The sequence below is a fragment of the Haliaeetus albicilla genome, chromosome 8, assembly GCF_947461875.1.
Source record: "Haliaeetus albicilla chromosome 8, bHalAlb1.1, whole genome shotgun sequence".
Taxonomy (NCBI): Eukaryota; Metazoa; Chordata; class Aves; order Accipitriformes; family Accipitridae; genus Haliaeetus; species Haliaeetus albicilla.
In genome coordinates, this window is record NC_091490.1 from 2,090,717 (window position 1) to 2,110,573 (window position 19,857).

The 19,857-nt window shown below is 49.2% G+C and overlaps 3 protein-coding genes across 24 annotated transcripts in view; 1 reads left to right on the forward strand and 2 right to left on the reverse strand.

Annotated features, from left to right (window-relative positions):
• The first annotated feature begins 1,484 nt into the window (after nt 1–1,484).
• On the forward strand, nt 1,485–3,901 carry INSL5 (insulin like 5). Of its 2 annotated transcripts, none has more exons than XM_009915271.2 (2): nt 1,485–2,218; nt 3,568–3,901. In XM_009915271.2, exons 1-2 carry the CDS (start codon nt 2,044–2,046, stop codon nt 3,807–3,809), a joined length of 417 nt encoding a protein of 138 aa, XP_009913573.1. In that variant the 5' UTR covers nt 1,485–2,043; the 3' UTR covers nt 3,810–3,901. The 2 variants fall into 2 exon arrangements, with proteins under 2 accessions (XP_009913573.1, XP_069644557.1); XM_069788456.1 differs by having other exon boundaries at nt 1,492–2,218; nt 3,547–3,901.
• Nucleotides 3,882–6,670, reverse strand: DYNLT5 (dynein light chain Tctex-type family member 5). Its single transcript, XM_069788457.1, has 3 exons — nt 6,557–6,670; nt 6,313–6,437; nt 3,882–5,505 (listed from the first exon to the last, which is right to left on the reverse strand). Exons 1-3 carry the CDS (start codon nt 6,591–6,593, stop codon nt 5,302–5,304), a joined length of 366 nt encoding a protein of 121 aa, XP_069644558.1. The 5' UTR covers nt 6,594–6,670; the 3' UTR covers nt 3,882–5,301.
• A 4,826-nt stretch (nt 6,671–11,496) lies between these two features.
• The window catches only part of SGIP1 (SH3GL interacting endocytic adaptor 1), a 56,816-nt gene continuing 48,455 nt past the window's right edge, over nt 11,497–19,857 (reverse strand). For 20 of the 21 annotated variants that reach the window (XM_069788458.1, XM_069788459.1, XM_069788467.1 and 17 more), the window contains 7 exons: nt 17,359–17,470; nt 16,791–16,946; nt 16,180–16,312; nt 15,685–15,887; nt 15,070–15,134; nt 14,314–14,478; nt 11,497–13,627 (listed from right to left, as the gene is read on the reverse strand). In XM_069788458.1, coding sequence (XP_069644559.1) covers nt 13,605–13,627; nt 14,314–14,478; nt 15,070–15,134; nt 15,685–15,887; nt 16,180–16,312; nt 16,791–16,946; nt 17,359–17,470 — 857 coding nt within the window. In that variant the 3' untranslated portion in view covers nt 11,497–13,604. Of the gene's footprint in view, nt 13,628–14,313; nt 14,479–15,069; nt 15,135–15,684; nt 15,888–16,179; nt 16,313–16,790; nt 16,947–17,358; nt 17,471–19,857 lie in introns of those variants that run through there. The other variant, XM_069788466.1, reaches the window with a different exon arrangement.

The window sequence follows — 19,857 nt, forward strand, 5'->3', positions numbered from 1 at the left end:
AGAGCAAGGACTGACTTTTGTGGCTCTAGAGGCCAGATCGGTGTTTTTTGAGATCTCGTCACCTCCCCTAGCCCACCCGCAGCAGCTGGAGAGCCAAAAGCTGGTGGGAACACTTGCTCAGGCCTGCACTGCTGGTTGAAAGCAGGCAGCATTTGGCCATCTAGGCTGTCTTTTTTGGGGGCAGATCAGAAGAAACAGAAAAAAGCACCCAGCAAGCCACCAGCTGGACCGAGGTGCCTTAGAGGGTTTTCAGAGACTGACTACTGACTGAAAATACAGAGCATTTCTACAGATGAGTAACTAAGACCAAGATCCCGGCTATAGCCCTGTTGCCTGATCAGTGCAGCAGGGATCACCCCATCACGGGAGCTAGGTGATACAAAAGCTTGGCTGTAAAGCGCTCTGCCTGCCAGCTGACGGAGGCAATAGGTGCCTCCTCTTGAAAGCATTATGTAGCGAGACACGCAGTTTATAGATACAGAACGTTCAGACTCTCTCATTAGCCTGACAATAAACGTCCAGCATTTAAACACATCACTGAAGTTAAAGATCATTTGTGATGCATTAACATTCACTTCCTTCTGTGTTCTGCACATTTTACAGTGAACATGCAAGCTTACCCTTGACATAAAATTAATCTTTGTGCATTTCAAAGAAAGACACCCATTAAGGTGAATCATGTGTTAATCATTATTACAGATCTGAACAAAATACACCATATATTTTCCATCAGCAGTCATGACTGTTTACTTACCGATGCTACTGGTAAAAAACGAGCTTTCCGTCAAGGCTGTAACACATCATAATTCACCCTGCGCATCGTGTGAACTAATTAACTGTAACATTATGGTCCTGGAAAACACTTGTGGTGCTAGGAAGTGCTGAAGATCTCCAACGTTCCTCATGTATTTTGTTCTTAAACATGGAATTTCTGACCTCATAATTGCCAAATTTTCTCCTTAAGGCATTTTATTGCAAGAATTTTTTATAGAAGCTCACAGCAACTGCAACCAACAACATCCAAAGCAACAGGGAGGGACCACTCTCATAACTGGTCTACTAACCTCTGGTCCCAGAGCACAGTAACACTGCTTCATGCTGCTTTAGTGAACCCACTTCTGTCTTTCAGATATTACCAAAAGGAAAAGGATGGCCAGGACGCTGATCTGTAGCTATTCTGTGCTTTGTTTAGAACCATCTCCCTCTCTTTTCTATGCCTTTGCGGACAAGGGCCACATCCACGGGCCTCGCTGCAGAGATACGCGAGCTGTGCAGCTGCAGTGGAGCTACGACCTATGCACACAAGCTGTCCAAACCTGACATTGCTCCGTGTGGTTTGTTGCAGAAAGTTCGCTGTGCTTAAATGCTCCGCGTGCCGCAGGATCACCTCCTATCTCTTAGGATGCTAGGAATCATAGTAAGGCGTTTGCAGGTTCCTCTGAAGCATCCTCAGTTGCCAGCTTGACAAGGGGATGCTTGGCAAGAGAACAAGGCAGGGGTAACAAAGAGGTACACAACCACGGACATCACTGGAAGAAGTTAACTACCTTTTAGTTTGGGATCACTAACAGAAAAAGACCCCCAAGTTGCTTAAACTGTGATGATGGGCACAACTGGGCAACAGGCTGCGGTAGCACAGCTGTATGGGAAACACAGAGACAAAATGCATTATCTACAAATCATGTGACAAATACTCTTTCATTTTTGCGGAATGTACACATTAACAGTATTGATCTAAGCCCGTACCCTATAAACATGTTACACCACACATGTTCCTATAGTAAAGCAGCTACGTAGTCTTAAGTCGTCTTTAACACCTGACTGAAATCCCAGCACAAATCCCAAAGCACTTAAAACATGACCGGAAACAAGCGATTAACTTGTTTTTAGCAAACATTAAGTCATCCTCAGAACGAGCCGTTACTCAGTGGAGCGGACGGGCCGTCAGTATAAAGGTGAGGATTTCAGCACAACTCCCCACCTCGGCCTCGCAGATCCCCACTGCCCCGCCAACACCCTGCCTCGGCGCACAGCATCAGCAGAATGAGGGGCACGGTGCTGGCGCTGGCCTTGCTCGCTCTCCTGGTTGCGGTATGCGAAGGGAGAGGTGAAGGAAACACTGTGAAGCTCTGCGGGAGAGACTTTGTCAGAGCCATCATCTTCACCTGTGGCGGCTCTCGGTGGAAAAGGCATTTAACTGATTATCACTACCTGTTTGGTAAGTGCTAATTAATGCATTAGAGGCTTATCACCCCCTGCAAGGTGCACTTAGCTCCGAGGGGATTGGGAAGAACCGAATCACCTGCAGGCTGTACCTAAGGGCAGAGCTGTGCCCTCTGCTCCTCGGGCTCCCTGAACAGCTGCCTCTCACGCAGGAACAGCATGGGCTTTGCTTTGAGACAGCAAGCGAGGTAGTGCAACTTCACCTTTTTTGTTTCCTTGCAGTTTGCTTGGCTTAGCTTAGTGTGCTGTTTTGCTAAATAAAAAACATTTAGATCAAGATTTTCCAAGTCAACCAGAGGAACCACGAGTTAAGCCCAAGGCTATCACTGAAAATCTCGATGACATGACATTTCAAATGTCAGAGACAAGCTTTGCTGCAGCCAATGCAAGTTTTTTACCGTTGTCTTCAGTAGGACACACCGCTTTCCCCACTAAAAACCAGAAACTTTATTACAACTTAAGAATATTATAATTAAAGTGTGTTGAATATCTGCTCTGCAATTTAAGTATCTTCACATGGTGTTGTATGTATTTATTAGCACATTTTTAGACAGAGTCGGAAAATTACATGCACTGCTAGAAATTTGTACTCCGATAGGCTAAAATAACTAGAAAAAAGAAATTAGGCAGACGACAGGAACAGAGGCTTTCCACACTCTCCATGCAGTAACATCTGCCTTTTTTGAAAATTCAATTGTAGCAACAGCTTTAAACAAACATAAAGAGCGATGCCACCTGCAGCACCCTCCCTCCCCCGAGAGTCTGTTGAAGGAGAAGAAACCCCCACTGCTAAATGAAGCAAGAGAACTACTGTACCTTTATAAACTCCACATGGCAGTGCCTGATGGTACTGTGGTATTTAAAATGCACATGAATCGCAAGCGTAATTTAAGTGGGAACATCCAGGAACTTTGAAATTGTGGGGTATCTGATGCCTTCACATACTATCTGCATTTCAGGAAACCCACAAGCAGTTCCAGGTTAACACGCTGGTCAAGTGCCGCTGACACATCAAATCACGGTTTTACCCTTCGAAGCAAAGGTATCATTGTAAGACTGATAAGGCAATGATTCCTACAAAGAACACTCTTCAATATAAACCCATAAATTACTGGGTTTTTAACATGTTAATCGCAAAATGTGTACCTCGCGTATCTATTTTAATACTGCCCTGGCGACAAGTCAGTGATCTGGTACCTCTTGGTTGTTCACATCAGAAACACGGAAGAGAATACTTTCAGCTCCCTGGCTGTAGGCTGGTCTGTCTTTCTGGTAAAGATAAGTATTATAACTACTCATGATTCCATGACTTCTCATTTTTAGCTTCTGATTTTTATGCGACAGAGAGTGAAAATCCCCTGCCCTTCTCAGAAGAGAACAGCGGTTATGCCGACTCCTCCACATACACAGACCAGAGGCTGGAGACTGATGGCGAAGAAATCCACAACGTCAAGCCTGAGACAGAGCAAGATTTGCAAGGCACCAGGAAAATGTCTCTGCTAAAAAAGCGCGAAGCAGCCAAGTTGCTTACCACATCCTGCTGCAGCATCGGCTGCAGTGAGAGAGATATCAGTTCCCTGTGCTAAAATGCAGCAGGTGCTGACAAGGTTCAATGTCACAGCTTTCATGTATTAAAATAATAATGACATAAACCACAATTATTTCAGTTGTATTCTTTAATTGTAGCTTTATTCTGTGGACTACACTAGGGAGTAAATGTTGTAGTGTAAACCAGCAAACGGCTGCAACGACAGTTCAGGTTGGGTTGTCTGGATTCCACAAAGCGCTTACAGGGGTTTAAACTTTTAGTCACGAGTACAAGTATTTCTTCCCATCTAGCTACTGTTCTAGTTTCAGCTTTGCACATAAAATGTCATAAAATAAGCAATTTATTATACGCTTCTCTTACAAAGATCCAACAGCAAGTTTCAGCTGTGAAATATGGGTCGCAAAAAGTCTATCTGCAGAATCAGAATCAAACCAACGCGGTGCGGATAGCTCTGTGCAGCGCACCATGCCGCGTGAGGCCCCCGAGTCAGACCCCCACCGCAGCAGGGGAATGGCTGAAGCAGGGCAGACTTGGGATCAGTCAGCACTAGCCCCTAAACTGGGCAGGCAAAAGCCATGCTTTATTTCCTATTCCAGCTGCTTCCAGTAACATCTACCTAGTGGACAGTTAATTTGCACCCAGGGAGACTGGAAATACACTTCTGAGCTCAGAGGGCTGAACTTCCCCTCTTATCTATAGACAAGTATCAGCTGAGCACCCCACTTCAACCTTTTTTTGCTAGATTCAAGCACCTTTAACAGAAGGTCCTAGACATGTTAGATCTACATACTCTGAACATGATATAATTTGAAGACATTTTTCACTTGATTTCAAGCACTATAGAACTGAGCTAGTCTTCTCCAAGGAGAACCTTCTCCTGGCCACCTTCTCTGCACTCAGGGCTTTTCTCGGGGCTCAGGGGCAGCCAGGCCAGCCCTCAGTGAGCAAAGCTCCTGACTCTCTCAGTCTCTGCTGCCCTCCCACCACAGAGCCCACCTAGGGCATCCCTGGGCCCAGCAGGAAGGTTTGGAGGGATCCCTCCATCCCCCCAGCAGGGCAGGGTAACTTGCAGCATGGAGCTACTGCAGCTCGACAGGAGACAGCATCTGCAATACAGCGTGTGCATGGGGCTAGGGCCATGGGGCCGGGCACGCACTCAGCTGCCCAAAAATGCCATTTAATGGGGATAGTTTTAAAATGCTTTTGTTTTACTTTCCAAAAAATCCCTTGGTGGTTTCTACTTGGGGTCACATAGTGAGGGCAAATTCAGGGAGAAGAAAGTATTACAGGGATACTCAGTTCTGAAAGCATCTACAATCAGGAGCAAAACAGCACATATCACAGAGAATCACTTCCCAGAGAACGCTCCGGGAAATACAATTATTACATTCACTGCCGAAAGGCTTACGGTAACCACATTTCAAAACAGGTGAAAGTTGCCTTGGTCCTTCACAAGCATTTTCAACAGCAGAAACAGGAAGAGTTAGGCTGAATGTTCATTTCTCCTGCTGTTAAATTCAGCTACCTCCTTATTCAAAATAGACAGCATAGACATTTGCAAGAGCAAACAGTGAAGCGTTCTTGAACACATATGACGAAAACGTATCGCTCGCAGGATCCCACAGGCACCTGCTTCCGATTTGCATGCTCTGCTCATTCAGCTGCCCAATATGCATCACCACAACAATCTTGTACCTTGGTATCATAAGGTCTTTTACCCGAGCTTTAATAATCTGCAAGAGAAAAACACATTTAGACACAACTGGCGAGTTCTCTCTAAAGGGGATGCTCAGCGATTTGGTTTTCCGCAACAGGTGCAAGCATTGCAACAATCCTGATGACAGTCTTTGAACTGCAGCATTTGAAACATCTACTGCAAACTCCCCCATCCCCACAAACAGGTGGCATGTATGCTACTGCAGTCATTTCACAAGAGAACCAACACTTCTATCTGCTAAAACCAGGCACATCTTCCTGCTGGGCTACTGAAATGCAAGCACAGATGTTAAGTAAGGAGTTACTGTACGTGAACATCACATTCTCCTCCATACCTGTTTATAGTTACCTGCTGACTACAGGGGGGAAAGGAAGCGCAGGTAGTACTGTTTTTTTTAATGCCAGTGAGCTCTTCTGGGCCAAATACTCAGGACAGTCTTTTCTCAGCAGCAAGACTGGATTTAACCGACAAGGAGCTTGCACAAAAGTGTCACTGCGCAGAATTCAGCCGCTACTATCACTGGCCTATTTTGGAAAGGTCTGATATATCCTTAAAACTTATTAATGGCATTTCTGGACAGGACAACCACACCATGGGAGTTTTACTGAACTGTGTGCTTGGCCAGAGCCAGTGCTGCTCGTACAAACCTCATCAATATAAGCCTGCACCCTCGGTGCATCCTGACAGTCTCCTCCAGCATTTGTTTTACACTTTATATTTGTGTTTAGGGGCCTCCCCGCCCCGACAGCCACCTCCCTGACACCCCGTCGAGGGGCGCGGACAAAATGGCCGCCTCACGGTCACGGCTGGCGCGCAGCCGTACCTCAGCGATGTCCCTCGCCACGTCCCTGCACCGGGCCGGCTCGTAGGGCTGCTCCCTCAGGTAGCTCCTCAGCACATCCTTCAGGATATCATCCACCGCCGCCACCGGGAAGCGCTTGGAAGGACCTGAGGGGACAGGCGGTGAAATTCAAACTCGGGTTTCTGAGGGAAAACCCACCGCGCTGGAAGGCGCATCGGAGGTCTCCTCGTCCCCCCGCCCCGAACCGCCCGGCCCTGGGACCTACCCGAAGGAGGGTCTCTGCCGGCCGTGCCGCCATGCATCCCGGCACCGCTGCTGAAGGGAAGCGGGAGGACGGCGGCTCAACGCCGCCCCGCGGCCGCCGGGAGCCGGGTTCCCGGCTCCCGGCGGCCGCGGGGCGGCGTTGAGCCGCCGTCCTCCTGCCTCCGCGCCTTCCCGCCCAGCTCCCCCCCCCTCACCGCCGCGCCTCCATGTCCCCACAGCCTCAGTGGATCCTCTTGTGTCCCGCAGCTCCCCCCCCCGCCAAGCCTGTGTGGATCTCTGCGTGTCCCTACAGCCCCCACAGCCTCCGTGGGTCCCTGCGTGCTCCTACAACAGACACCCGTGTGCGTCCCTACGGCCTCCACGGCTCCCCAACACGTCCCTACAGCCCTGACATGGCTTCCATGGGTTCCCCTCAAGCCCCCACAGCCGCGGTCCCTCACGTCCCCGCAGCCCCCATGTGTCCCCTCAAGCTCTGCTCGTCCCCAGAGTCCTTGTGGACCCCCCACACGCCGACCCCGACCCATCCCCAAGCCGGGAAGCTGCGCGTTAGCTCCAGCAGCAGCCATGTTTTGGGCCAAGGACATGGCAGCCCTCGATACCTCTGCCGGCCTGCTCAGGGTGCTCCCGCGCGCGCAAGCGAAGCTCACTCGGAGAAAGCAGCGTTTTTACAGGTTTTTGTTTATTTTCAAGGGTGGGGAAAAAAAAATCACATTTAAATTGCAACTCAATCGGGTATTTAATGTGGTTCTTATGTATAGAATTAATAAACTTTGTTCTGACGTGGGGATTTATTTGTTGCAACGTTATGCATGGTAAATAATTGCATATTCAAGATTTTGTGAAATGGGTGACGGGGAGAATGGAGGAGAGACATTTATAAAAAACATTATTTACAAAAAATGATATCCACATAGTTGTATTCTAATCTATAAGGCAAGTAACATTTAAAATATGTTGTTTCATGATTATCTTCAACAAGTCAATACAACACATTCATATTACCAGTGGTCAAATACAAAGCTTTGCTGCAATAGTCTGTGTGCAACAAACCTGTATGTCTTTTACAGTTTTTTTTCTCTGAGAACAGTAGGTAAGCAGCAAAGTTTTCATCACAGACTAAGCAGTACCTAGGCCATCGTAGACTAAAGGTATAATATATCTCATTGCACGTTTAGGCAAAAAAGGCCAGCCATTAATTAACTTATTTAACTTAAATCTTAAAAATAGACCTGTGTATCTTAATCCACAAATATTTATAAACATTTTATACACGAGGGAGTTCATAAAATGATACAGGGTGATACCCTGGGGAAATCCAATTCACTTCTGGGGCTTCCTCTGGGTTCAGAGGTGTCATGGCGAGTTTGTCCTGCACCCTGTGCCCTCCACCCACCAGCCCGTGGCCACAGGACCGGAGCTTCGAACCGCAACCTGACTCGATTCCTCTCTCAGACCACGACTAACGCTTCCGTACGGTTTATGCCGTCAAAGCAACCGGGTGATCTCATCAACCTTGGAGCGTTTTGGAGCGGAAAACCCCTCCGGTGTGGATTACGAATCCGACAGCAGGATGGCATGTCCGCGGCGATTCGCCCTCTGTCCAGAAAGGGAGAGATTTCGAACGGAGGAATAAGATATTCTGAACACCTCGCTAAAACCTGGCATGTTTTGTCACATACTGCTTGGCCTGTAGTGAAGTCCTGCTTATGCGCAAACCTTTGAAGAGCATCGCCACCCTAACGCTTGTGATTTTAGGAACAATTGTCGGCAGCATTATCTGCAGGCCATCCTAAAGTGATAGCGGAGGTCACGCAGGAGGTAGGGGGTATTTCTGCAGATCTTTTTTCTAGCCTTGTAGTGAAATGAGAATTAAAATACTGATGATCATAAAATCTCCCTGGCTCTGCAAGAATTACTTTCCTTGGGAAATCGTAACAAACGGAAGAAAAGAATAATTCTGGCTATGAAATGAATTCTTTGAGACAGTAATTCCTTACCGGGAGAGTACAATGTGATGATGTTACGTATTTTGGTCACGGTAAACTTCAAAATTAAGTTTTTTAACCAAGACATTTTCATATAAAAACAACAAAGGGTAAGGAAAAAAGTACTCCATATTCAGTGTATTGAAGTGGCTTTCTCAGGTAGGTGTTGGGTGTTTGGGTAACAGACCTGTGGGCTATATTTCCAAAAAAAACAGATAAAATGGAGCAGGATTCCTCTGTGATGCAGAACTGCACCAGGTGCCCGGTGGGCACAGGAACCGCACCACTGCCAAGGGAGACGTGGAACTGAAGGAGAGGTCCGAGAAGGGCTGAATATTTTTAGTAAAAGATGTTTGACTCTCTCTTAGGTTGTTTAAAAATATGACACCTTTTCATTGCAGTTCAGCCCTTTAAAAATGCTTCTGCTGCAAGAAAGTGAAGTGGAGACTCTTTACGTGATGCTCGTGCTGCAGGAATCTCTGCAACTGCGGTTTGACAGAGCGCCGTTGCCGGCTGCTTGGAATCATCCAGCATTAGGTAAACGAAGACAAGTATGACTTGTGGTGGTATGGGCAGCATGGCAAGGTCTTGGCAGGGACCTTGGTGGGAAAATAATCACCCGTGCGAGAGCTGACCAATTTTTATGACTGGCCACTAAACAACTACCCTGGGTCTCTGTGATCACGTTAAAAGGAGAAGGCAGACGGCTCTCACCTGCAGGTGTGTGTGGCTTCAAAATGATAAGTTTAAGCAGCATCTTTCTCTGGTGTTTCCCATACAGCCCAAACCCTGGGCACTGCCGAGAGAGGTACCCCAGCAGCATCCCGCAGCAAGGGTATGATGGTGCCTGCAGCCTGCCTGGAAAACTGCCTTCCCTCCTCATCCCCTCCCTGCCTGGCCAAAACAGGATGTCACTTTAACATAAACTTCTTTTTTTTCCCCACCTATGTTTTAAAAAACCTCTAACAGATAAATCCTGAAAGGGCATACTGAAGGCAAAATTAATTTAACTGAAATAGCAAATAACAGCAGTAAGACCTTTAAGTCCAGCCTGCGTCGGGAGGAGTGCGCAGTTGTGTAACTTCCTCGGTACAAGATTGCGCTTCTGTGGTAAAGCTTTTACGAGTGAAGCCACATATGTACGCACTGAAAACTCACACCAGCTGGGCAGGAACAGGAGTTTAATAGACAGTGGCCTTACAGCAAAAATAAGAACCAGCTTTATAGCAGGGGAGTGATATTTAAGAACAAATGCAAACAGCAAATGAAAAGCTTCTTATTTGCTAGTATTTCATACTATTGAGCAATTTCATAGTTATTAAGAAATACTGTTAAAGTAGAAAATTGGTCTGAAACGTCTCCTGTGAGGAGCACCATAAGCTGGCTGAGAATCGTGAATATTTGCAACAAACAGAAAAAAAGTTGCAAAAAAAAAAAAGACTTCCTGCTCCTGACATCTAAAGACCCAAGTCTGCAGGTGTCCATGGGGAAATCACTCCTGCTCCGTCAGCTGGCACCGTGACCCTGCAGGCATGGGCTGCTGGCGGCTACCGGGGACCCCAGAGGAAAGTCCCTCGGGGGAGAAGTGGCTGAGGACACAGTCTAAAGGGAATGGTCCATGCAAGTAACCAAGCTAAAGCCTTTCTGTGCATGCATTATTTGAATGCCTCCTTTATTTATCCTTTTTTTTTTTTACTCAGATAGCTAGATCTGAGTGCTGCTGAGTTAAGGGGTGCCAGTGCTGGGCAGTGCTGAGGGCTGAGCCCCCTTTTCAGCCTCAGCCTGACTTGGCAAAAGACCTGCCGGACCACATGCTCAGAAACAGAGCGCTGATGCTTAGCTCTAGAAATGCAGGTGGCTCACAGGCAACTGAGTCACCGTCTTTTCAGCTCCCTGCAGACATAGCTGCTCTCTGCTAGCAGGCAGGGAGTATCAGACAGATGCGTTCCCTGAAGATACGCAGTTTTTCCTGCCTAAAAGCGGAGGTGAAGCCTGCAGAGCTTGAGTGCCCTGAATGCAACAGGGTAGCACATTCCCCATGCCCTCTCCAGAGCCAGGTGCTCTCGCCGCTGCTACTGAAGCCAGCATTGGGGATAAAAATCCCTATACATGCCCCTATTTGGTGCTCTAAATTCAAGTCTGATACATCCCAAGCTGCTGTCCGTAATCTTTTTTTCTGCCGACACCTTCTCAAAGCCAGGCAGAAAGAAGACCAGGCTCCTGCACTTCAGACTTAGAAATGCAACTGGCCTGTTCCCCCTCCCCACGCGGGGTAATGCCGGCATGCCACGCTTGTACGGCATGCGAGAAGACAAATACTCGACAAAATAAGCATCCCTGGGGCACTCTGCCTCTCTGCTCAGACACCAGCAGGGCAGGAAAACTAAACCATCAATGCGGAGCGGCATCTCCTCGCAAAGGTCGCGCTGGGAGGGAAAGCGGAGACACACAGTTCAAGGCTCCTGAGCAAACGCCTAGTGAACTAAAACACTATGCAAAAAATCGGCAAAAGCAGTATGCAAAAAACCTGTCCCAAACCGCGTTGTTTTTGGTCCCAGTGTCGCGGGCTGGGAATAGCTGTTTTGTGTCACCTGCCAGTGGCTGGAAGGGGACCGTGTCCCTGCAGGGCTGCAAGCGTGCTGGCACACCGGACTCAGGTCTGGCAGCCAATTCGCCCCAGAAAGGGTACAAGACTTTCTCATCTCTCTACCCAGGCCACGGGGGCTGCATCCCAGCACCAGCACGCACCCAGAAAATATGACCTCTGTTTTGTGGGACAGCACAAATGGGACAAGCTTGGGAGCTTTGGGTTATGGGTTTTTTTGTTTAAAAAGCATTTAAAAACCCAATGCTAATGTAAACACCTTGTCTTTCAAATGAAATATAAAGTAAAATATCTATGTTCTGGTAATATTTACATTATAAAATCCTTATTTTCAGGACTATGACATAGATCTCTTTTGGAAGCATGAGTTTATAACAATTGTACACAGCATGAACCAATTATGCAAAAACTGATTCTTAGGTTTTGCCCTATATTCCTATGTCAGAAAGGGGTAGGTTACACAGTTTATACATATTTCCATTTCAGGGGAAAAGTTATTAATTGAGTTGAACACTCCATCCAGGAGAACTGGCAAGTGTACTTTCAAAAACTGCAAAGATGTATGAAGTTGCATAACTGAATTGTGCTTTATCTTCTGTGTTGATACCTTTTGTGAGCATGCACACAACTCAAGCACCCTACCATACATATCTCGGTCTGGGAGTCATCTCAGAACTGAAATATCTCCAGATTTTTCCTGTTTTCTTCTAAGAAGGGCACAGATTTCTGTTTTCTTACGTCACTCCAAACTGCTCAGTGAGCAAGCACTTCCCAACATGCACAGTCTGCTTTCCAACGCAAATGCGCAAGCCTAATCCTGGCAACACTTGTGACTGTAAAATTAGCACTATTTGTCATCTTACATATTTCTAAAGTCCCCAGCACCCTGTTCAGCGGATGCTCCTATGCTTCCCTGTGCATCTGAACAGCAGCTGCATGTAATTTCCAAAAGATCCCTTCTTTTTTCCTCATATTGTCAAATTCTCCCGTTAAAACAAGCTCTCCATCTTGGCAGATGCCACACCATTAATGCCATGAACGCTATCACCATGTTGCCAGCAGTAGGCTGAGACTAACATCAACTAGAAATCAAGCGCTGCACAGGCGATGCACCGAGAGGAGCAGCACGCACCGTGGGAGCCCGGCTCCGAGCCCGCATCAGCTTGGGGAAAACACGGAGGGACAATTTTGCACCCTCCAGTTTAGCACTTCTATGTGTTTTCCCATCTCCACGAGATAGCTGCTCCTGATACCAGCAAGGCAGGCTCCTGCCCCATGGGTTTTCGGTAGCCCCCCGCGCTGCTCCTGCTCCCCTGGCACCGGCACCGTCCCCAGCCGGCTCTGGGTATCCCACCAAGGGTCAGGCTTGGGCTGCATTTGTCTTCCAGTGTTTGTAAATACATGCTTTCCTGCCTAAGTGGTAAAATGGAAAGGCGTGGGGGAGCCGCATGTCTTTAAAGCATTTTCTAAACTCACGGGGCTTTCAAAAACGGGGGAAAAAAACCCAGAAAAAGTGAGCAAAGGAACGTAGAAATGCAACCGATAATCTGGAGACTGCTCGGAAAATGCAACCCTAAAAACAGCAATAACATTTCCGGACAGTGCTGTAAGCTCAGATTTACTACCCAGCCTCTTTGCCTGCTGATTTCCTTATCTGCATCTCTGCAAAGTGTAAGGACACGGGGCAAAGAGAAGCGCTCGTCGCCTATGCACGCACTGCTGGGACTCCTGACGGTTAATCTGCAGCTGTAAGAGAACACGGGCATGTTCATGGAGGTTTCTTGCAATGGAAATTTGAAGTAAATACTTTTTGAAGAGGTGACATTTTTCTCTGCTTTTTGCTGGGAGACTGTATTAGGAACCTCCACATTTACAGCAGTATTTTTCTGGAGTTAAACCAGCTAAACCTGAAGATAGAGCTTTTTATTCATCATGGTGAGACATACTAAGGACTGAAGAAAAAGTAGATCAGCATGTTGGTTCTACTTAACTCTCTGTTTATGAGGCACCCCCTTCATAACAGCTATCAGTATTGTATTTAAATTGTATATATTGACAAAATGTAATCTACCTCTGTAAGCATTGTGCCATTCAACAGTACTACTATTAAATTTATATACCACAGTTTAAATTACATCCATTTCATGAATGGTAAAATGCTAAAACTCAAGTGTCTAACTGCCAAAATACAGCCTTACTGGAATGAGTACAATTTACAAATACAATAATTACATTTTAAAACCATTAACAATGTTACATCTAGAAGTAAATACTGTAGGACTGGTCAAGACGGTGTTTTCCAAGGAAAAAAATGCTGAAAGTTGTCGACACTTCCAACAGAAATGTCCCGAGTGCAGGATTTAGTTCATTTTCCTTAAACTGTAATTAAAACCCGTTCCACGCACAGCAGTCCTTGGGTATTTTCCATATTATTTTCCATAGACTTGCATAAGCTTCCATCAGTTATCGGCCAAGTATTTACCTAGAAACGGGATCAGAAATCAGCTGCGGGCAGGGAGCAGCCCCGATTCCCAGGGGATGGCCGCCCGCCTCTGCCGGCCCCCGCGCCCACGGCCACACTGCTGCCACGCACGAGTGGCACACGGGAAAACACTTGTCTTTCTCTGCAGCAATGGGGCAAAAGGAAAAATAACTTGTCTTTCTCTGCAGCAATGGGGCAAAAGGAAAAATAACTTGTCTTTCTCTGCAGCAATGGGGCAAAAGGAAAAATAACTTGTCTTTCTCTGCAGCAATGGGGCAAAAGGAAAAATAACTTGTCTTTCTCTGCAGCAATGGGGCAAAAGGAAAAATACTTGTCTTTCTCTGCAGCAATGGGGCAAAAGGAAAAATAACTTGTCTTTCTCTACAGCAATGGGGCAAAAGCTCTTCCCGGAGATCCCCAGACCTTGCCTTTCACGCACGACCCACAAGCAGAAAGGAGCCCGTGAAATTCACGGCTCTCGTAAGCGGCAGCGGGATTTATTTCATGCAAGGGAGCTTTTGCCCTTCTGCCACCGGCCAGCCCCGTCACACCATGCTGCAGTGGGACCTCTGGGCTTGAATGGTCAAGAAATATAGAGCAAAAGCAGTCCCAGGCATGCCAGCACAGCCAGAGGGGACCGTCAGGGACATTGCCATCCCAAGAGAAGCCGCTGGCGAGGCACCTACCTGCTGCAAACCTCTTCTTGATGAGGGAGAAGCGGTAGCCAGCGCCGACGAGCTCGATGTCGCAGCTGGACAGCGTGCTCCCCTCGCTGGTGAACTGCACGGCCAGGGGGGCCGGGGTGCTTGGCCCCTCTGAGAGCTGGAATCGGGCCAGCAGAGACCCCACACCTGCAATTTAAAAGTCCCGCACGAGACCCTTACCAGCCCGGAGAGGCACGCTGCGCATCCCGGGGCCAAATTTGCCAGCAAAGGCAATGAGGTGCCCAAAGCGCTGCAAGTGAACCCCACTCCCATGGTTGTACCCGAGACAGCAGCATCCCCTGGGGGGGCGGGCAGAGGCAAACCCCCTCGTCCTCGCAGCAGATTTTTACTTTTCAGACACCCCAGCGATATGAAGCAGCTGAGCCGCACGTGTGACACATGCAGAAGTGACCTGCGGGAGGCTGCGGTCCCCCCGAAGGGGATGCAACCCGCGGCCTCAGCCTTCGAATGCAGAGGGTCAACGGAGCAAAGGATGTGGCAAACAACCTCATCCAAACCCGGTGTGTTTGTTCCGAGATGCCAAAGCGGTTGGCAAAACAGTACCGGTGGCACGTAGCCCTGCTTTTCAAAGCTCTTTGCTCCTAGCTTTAAATAGCATCCTCCCCCGGCAAGCGCCAGCAGGAATCTGCGTGTCTGCACTTGTGCGCAGGCATGATAAACGGGTCAGTGTCTGATTTAAGTATTCAGAGTTAATAACATGCACATTTGCAGGATTACCTCCATTTTCTGACTTCTGAGAGATATCAGGGATCTTCCACAATATCCTTTGCTGTTCGGCATTCCTAAAAACACATGAAGAAGAGCATTTCTGTAGGAAACAAGAAGTTACGAAGGAGACACCTGAATTTTGCTAAAGACTGTGGTGGGCTGGGGGAGCAGCTCCGGTGCCACCCTCAAGAGCTGCAATTCTTGGAGCTTGGATTTGAGTTTGGCTTTGACCCGAGCAGGAAAACACTGCTCTTGCATTGCAGGTGAACAACGGGCGAGCGATAGCGGCGCCGAGCCGTGCCCTGCTTCCCCGCTGCAAACGTGCACGCCTGTGCCTATGGCAGCGATGGCCATGCATCCCTCTGAGCCCTGGATAAAAGTAGCCAAAACACGGAATAAGGGTTGTTATTCTGCTGCCTGCACACACGCCTTTAGCTCTGACCCGCTTGCTTGTGGGAATGGCAAGAAAAAAAATCACAGCGGGGTTGCATGCTTCCTCCTGCAAGAGGAGGACAGGTTTGGGTCCCCAGCTTGCCTCCAGCTCCTGCCTGCAGATGCCTCTGACAAAGGCAGGGACATGGCAGGGACGGCAAACGAGCTCTTTCTCAGGTGAGCAATTCCTACCAGACAGCAGGAGGAAGCACAGCTTGAAGTTTGGTTACTCCTCCGTCGACGGGGACGAGGAACTGGACGTTGTTTAGAGCTACCGGTGTGGTCATTGCCTCTGTATTGTATTTGTAGTCAATGCGGAGGTCAGTGCTTGCAGGGTCACACCGCCAGCTCACTGCAAGGTTTAATGGAGTAGACTGAATACCCTGGGCAGATACCTTCCAAAATGACAGAAAAAACATTTAGTTTCCGTAGGGGTGAAGGGAGAAATCCCATTTTACAGACGCGGTAATTGCATTTGGTTTCAGAGGAGACAATACCTTGTATTCTCATAGAAAATTTGTACTGGACTCAAAATCAGGCAATCTAGTGACATACAGAAGGGTCTAGTGGGATAGCATGCCCTCAACTCACGTTATCTCCACTCTGCACTAGGGAAATACCATCTTTTACATCTATAAGTTAAGCGCACGTTTTTGGCACAGTTTTATCTTACAAAAAAACCCCTACCTGGTATTTGAGCATATCCACATTGTAATAGGTGGCTTGTGGTTTCTGTTCCGATACCTTCTTTAGGTGAGTCATCAGATTTGGCATGTTGACCCAGAACTCTTTCGTGTTGGCGTCACTCTGCGTGTTGTCACTGCACAGGGGGAGAATTAACCCTTCGCGTAAGTCACCTCAGCGGAAGAAAGCTTTTCTACAAAGAATACAGGGCAGCAGCGCTGGCTGCCAGCTGGGACTGCATTTAATCCTGCATTTAGAGAAATATTGCCTCCCTCCTGCGCATCTCTGGCTTGTCCTCAGATACCTCCGGGGAGGCATGGCAGATGCAACCTGTAGGTCGGCTTTTGCAAACAGGAGGTCTAATGAGCAGAGCGAGGCACAAAACAAGCAAGCCCCATCAAAGTACTTGCTCCTCTCTGCCGATGCTCTTCTGCCTGGCAAAGGGGCTGCTCTTGGAGGGAGTACTCTGGCAAATATTTAAGGGCTTGAGAGTTTCCTTCCCACAATCAGGGCAGGCTTCAAAGGAAGATGCTTTGGGCCATGTATTTTTGCAAAGCACCCTAATTTTCTGGAAATCCACCTTCCTTTGGGATGGTGGCGAGGCAGGGGCTTACCAGCAGAGGAGCTGGGGGTTTGGCAGGACGTGCTCCAGCCTGTTGTAGTTCAGCACGCGGAAGGTGAGCACCGCCGGAGCGGGGTTGTTGGCAAAGTGTCGGGTGATGCCCGCTGGAAACGACAGCACCATCTCCCCCGTGATCTTCACGATACACCTGCAGCGCCGAACACAGAGACCGAGGGGGGAGGAAAGAGGGGGGGAGAGGCTCAAAATGCAGCAGGAGGGGAGGGTTCGTGCCGGCGATGGTGCAGCGGCAGCCCACTGCTTCCCACCCACCGTGCTGGGGGAAGAAACCTCTTGTGGTCCTCAACCAGAGCGAGCTGAAATAGCAGCAAAGGCTGGCAGCCTGCGAGGGATGGGGATGCCCCAGGAGCATCCCGACCCTGGACCCCTGCCTGGCGCAGCGCACTGATACCCCAGCACACACGTGTGCCGAGCCCAGAGCACCTCCTTTCCTCCCTCCCCATCCCTCGAGATGCTCACCAAAGCCTCGACAGCACCCCAAGCCTGGCCTGACCCCCGGACCCCCTCGTATCGACACCTGGACCCCCTCGGTCGGCACCTACTTGTTGGGGTCGGCCCCTTTGAAGTACGCGTTGACGGTTTCCGTGAAGGCAGCGGCGACGGGCAGGGTGTCCTGTGCCCCCATGGTGAGGGGGCTGGGTCCCCGCGACGAGCCTGAAACAGAGCAAAAACCTCCACTTCTTACCTGTAGAGGGAAAAGGCACCGCTCCCCCCTCCCCGGGCTGGGGCGAGAGGGTGCTCACCAAGAGCCCCAGCTTAGCTTTATGGGCAGATATTAAGAAAAAGTCCCCCAGGCTTTGGATGAGGCTTTAAAAACTGTTTACAATTATCTATCCCCCCTCAAAAGCAAGCAAAGAAAATAATGGAGGAGCCCCAGCCACGAGCAGCATGCAGGGCAGCGGCATCCCCCCCGGCACAGCTCCGGAGGGGGGCTGCCACACGGCAGGCTTTGCATGACAGTTTTTGCAGTAGGTTTCTGGGCCCTGGCAAGAGGGGCTGGGGAGGTTCCTTGTCCCTTGGCCGGAGAGCTCAGGCTGCCCGTGGGAAAGCGGGATGTCGGCGGTCTCCTCCCTTCCCAAACTCCTGCCCGCGGGGACCCCCGCGATCCCCGGCACGCTCCCCTCTCCTGCCCGGCGTGCCTGGCGAACCCCCCTGCACAGCCTGCAAAGGCAAATCTGCAAACCGTCAGAAATCTGGAGCTACGGAGGAGAACGTGGGACTCTGGGTGCAAAAGCTAGAGCAGTCGATCTGCGGTTTATTTAGATGATGAAAAACAAGAGGAAGGGTTTGCTTCAGTTGTGCTGCGTGTCCGTGGACGCTAGCCAGGCTCTAAAATAATTCAGCCCTGCGTGACCACACGCGGGTTTCCCTTTGCTGGCCGGGAATGCCTGTCTCCAAAAAACATTTGAGGGTGAAAGCACCACTGCAAGCATACACCAGAAGCCCTGGGCATGCTGGAAACCCTGATGTGGGGGGCAATGTCCCGCTCCCCATGCCTGCCACCAAAAGGAGAGCGAGCAGGGGCTGTTGGTACGGCAAAGCTCTCGCCTCTCCCCCGGGGAAAGTGCCAAAAGGTCACCCTGGCGTTAGTGTCTGGTCACCCACCCGACGTACAAGACCCTGATCCCCCGGGCCCCCAAAAAGTCCTCGAGAGGTCACCACCTCTGCCCTGGCACCGCCAGTTCAGCCTTATCTATTTTTCTGCAATGCACTGTTTTGAAACCTTTTTTTTTTTATATCATGGTCTGTACATCAGGTTAGACACAAGAATTATTTTGCCTCAAACCAGCTACAAATGAACGGGAAAGGTCTCCCGAGGCTTACCCAGGGACCCCGACACCCCCTTACTCTGTTACCTTCACTTACAGGGTCTGAATCAGGCAGGTGAAACGGGCTATTAATTCAGCCCAGGGTTTTGTTTAGAGCGTGCAAGCGTGTGCCAGCTTCAGCCGAAGCCGTACAAGATTAAATGCCGGCGTGGGGAAGGGCAGCACCTCTGCAGGCGGTGGGGCGAGGGAAAAGCAAAGCGACCCAGCGAGATGCAGCGTGTTTCTGGTGAGCTCCTGCTTTTCTGCTTGGACTATCTTCAAAAATAATCCCCTCCCTTCTTTAACTGCTGCTTCCCACCGCTGCCTGTTGCTTTTTGCCTCGCATCTAAGCAATCTGTCATGGGTTTTGTGTGATGTACAGTAAGGTCCTGGCTTGCTGCTGCAAGTTTTGTGAGAGTAAATGATAGGGTTTGGGTGCAGGAAATCAGGATTCATAACATCTCCTGGGGAAAGCACTTCCATCGCTTAAATTACACTTTGAGTTTTGATATATTAATTGTGAAAAAACACGGCATTTGCAGACGAGGAGAATTCCTCACGCCTTACAAACGCATCCGTGCAGGCAGTGCATTAATGTATCGAACCAAAGTTGCTCTGTCCTAGAGGCACACATGAGCCTCTCCGGTGCTGGGGTTTTCCCTTCAAATGTCTAATGTAGCCTAAAAGGGTGTAAAAAATTAATGTGGCCACACATCTCCTTCTTGGTCGTACGTCTTAAGAGACTCAGGGGACTAAGAGATTTCAGCCGCAGCCTGGAATAACGATGCTCAGTAAGTGCAGCGCGTCCGGCTGTCCCAGCGCACGGGATGGGCAGACTGAGCATCTCACCCGCACGCAACAGACCCATTGCCACCCAGGCATTAATTATCCTAATGACCCAAGGGAGGCAGCATGCGGCTCCCCAAGCCTTCTGCTTCTGAGGACACGGCCCCGAGCTACGCATCGGGGACTCGACAAACATCCCGTTAAAGAGCAGACGCTTCATGTCGGTGCCAACCGCGCGTGAAGGCACAGGCAGCTCCCCAAAACCACTGATTATCGCGGCCACGCTGCAATACCTGGCTGTGTGGCAGAGGGGACATGCAGGGCCACGGGGCAGCACCGCAGACTGGTAGGCTAACGTATTTTTTAAGAAATTCTTTTCATAGACACCGGTGGTGGGTTATCAGAGAGCGCAGCGAGCACATCCTTGCTCCCCACACCCAGAGCAAC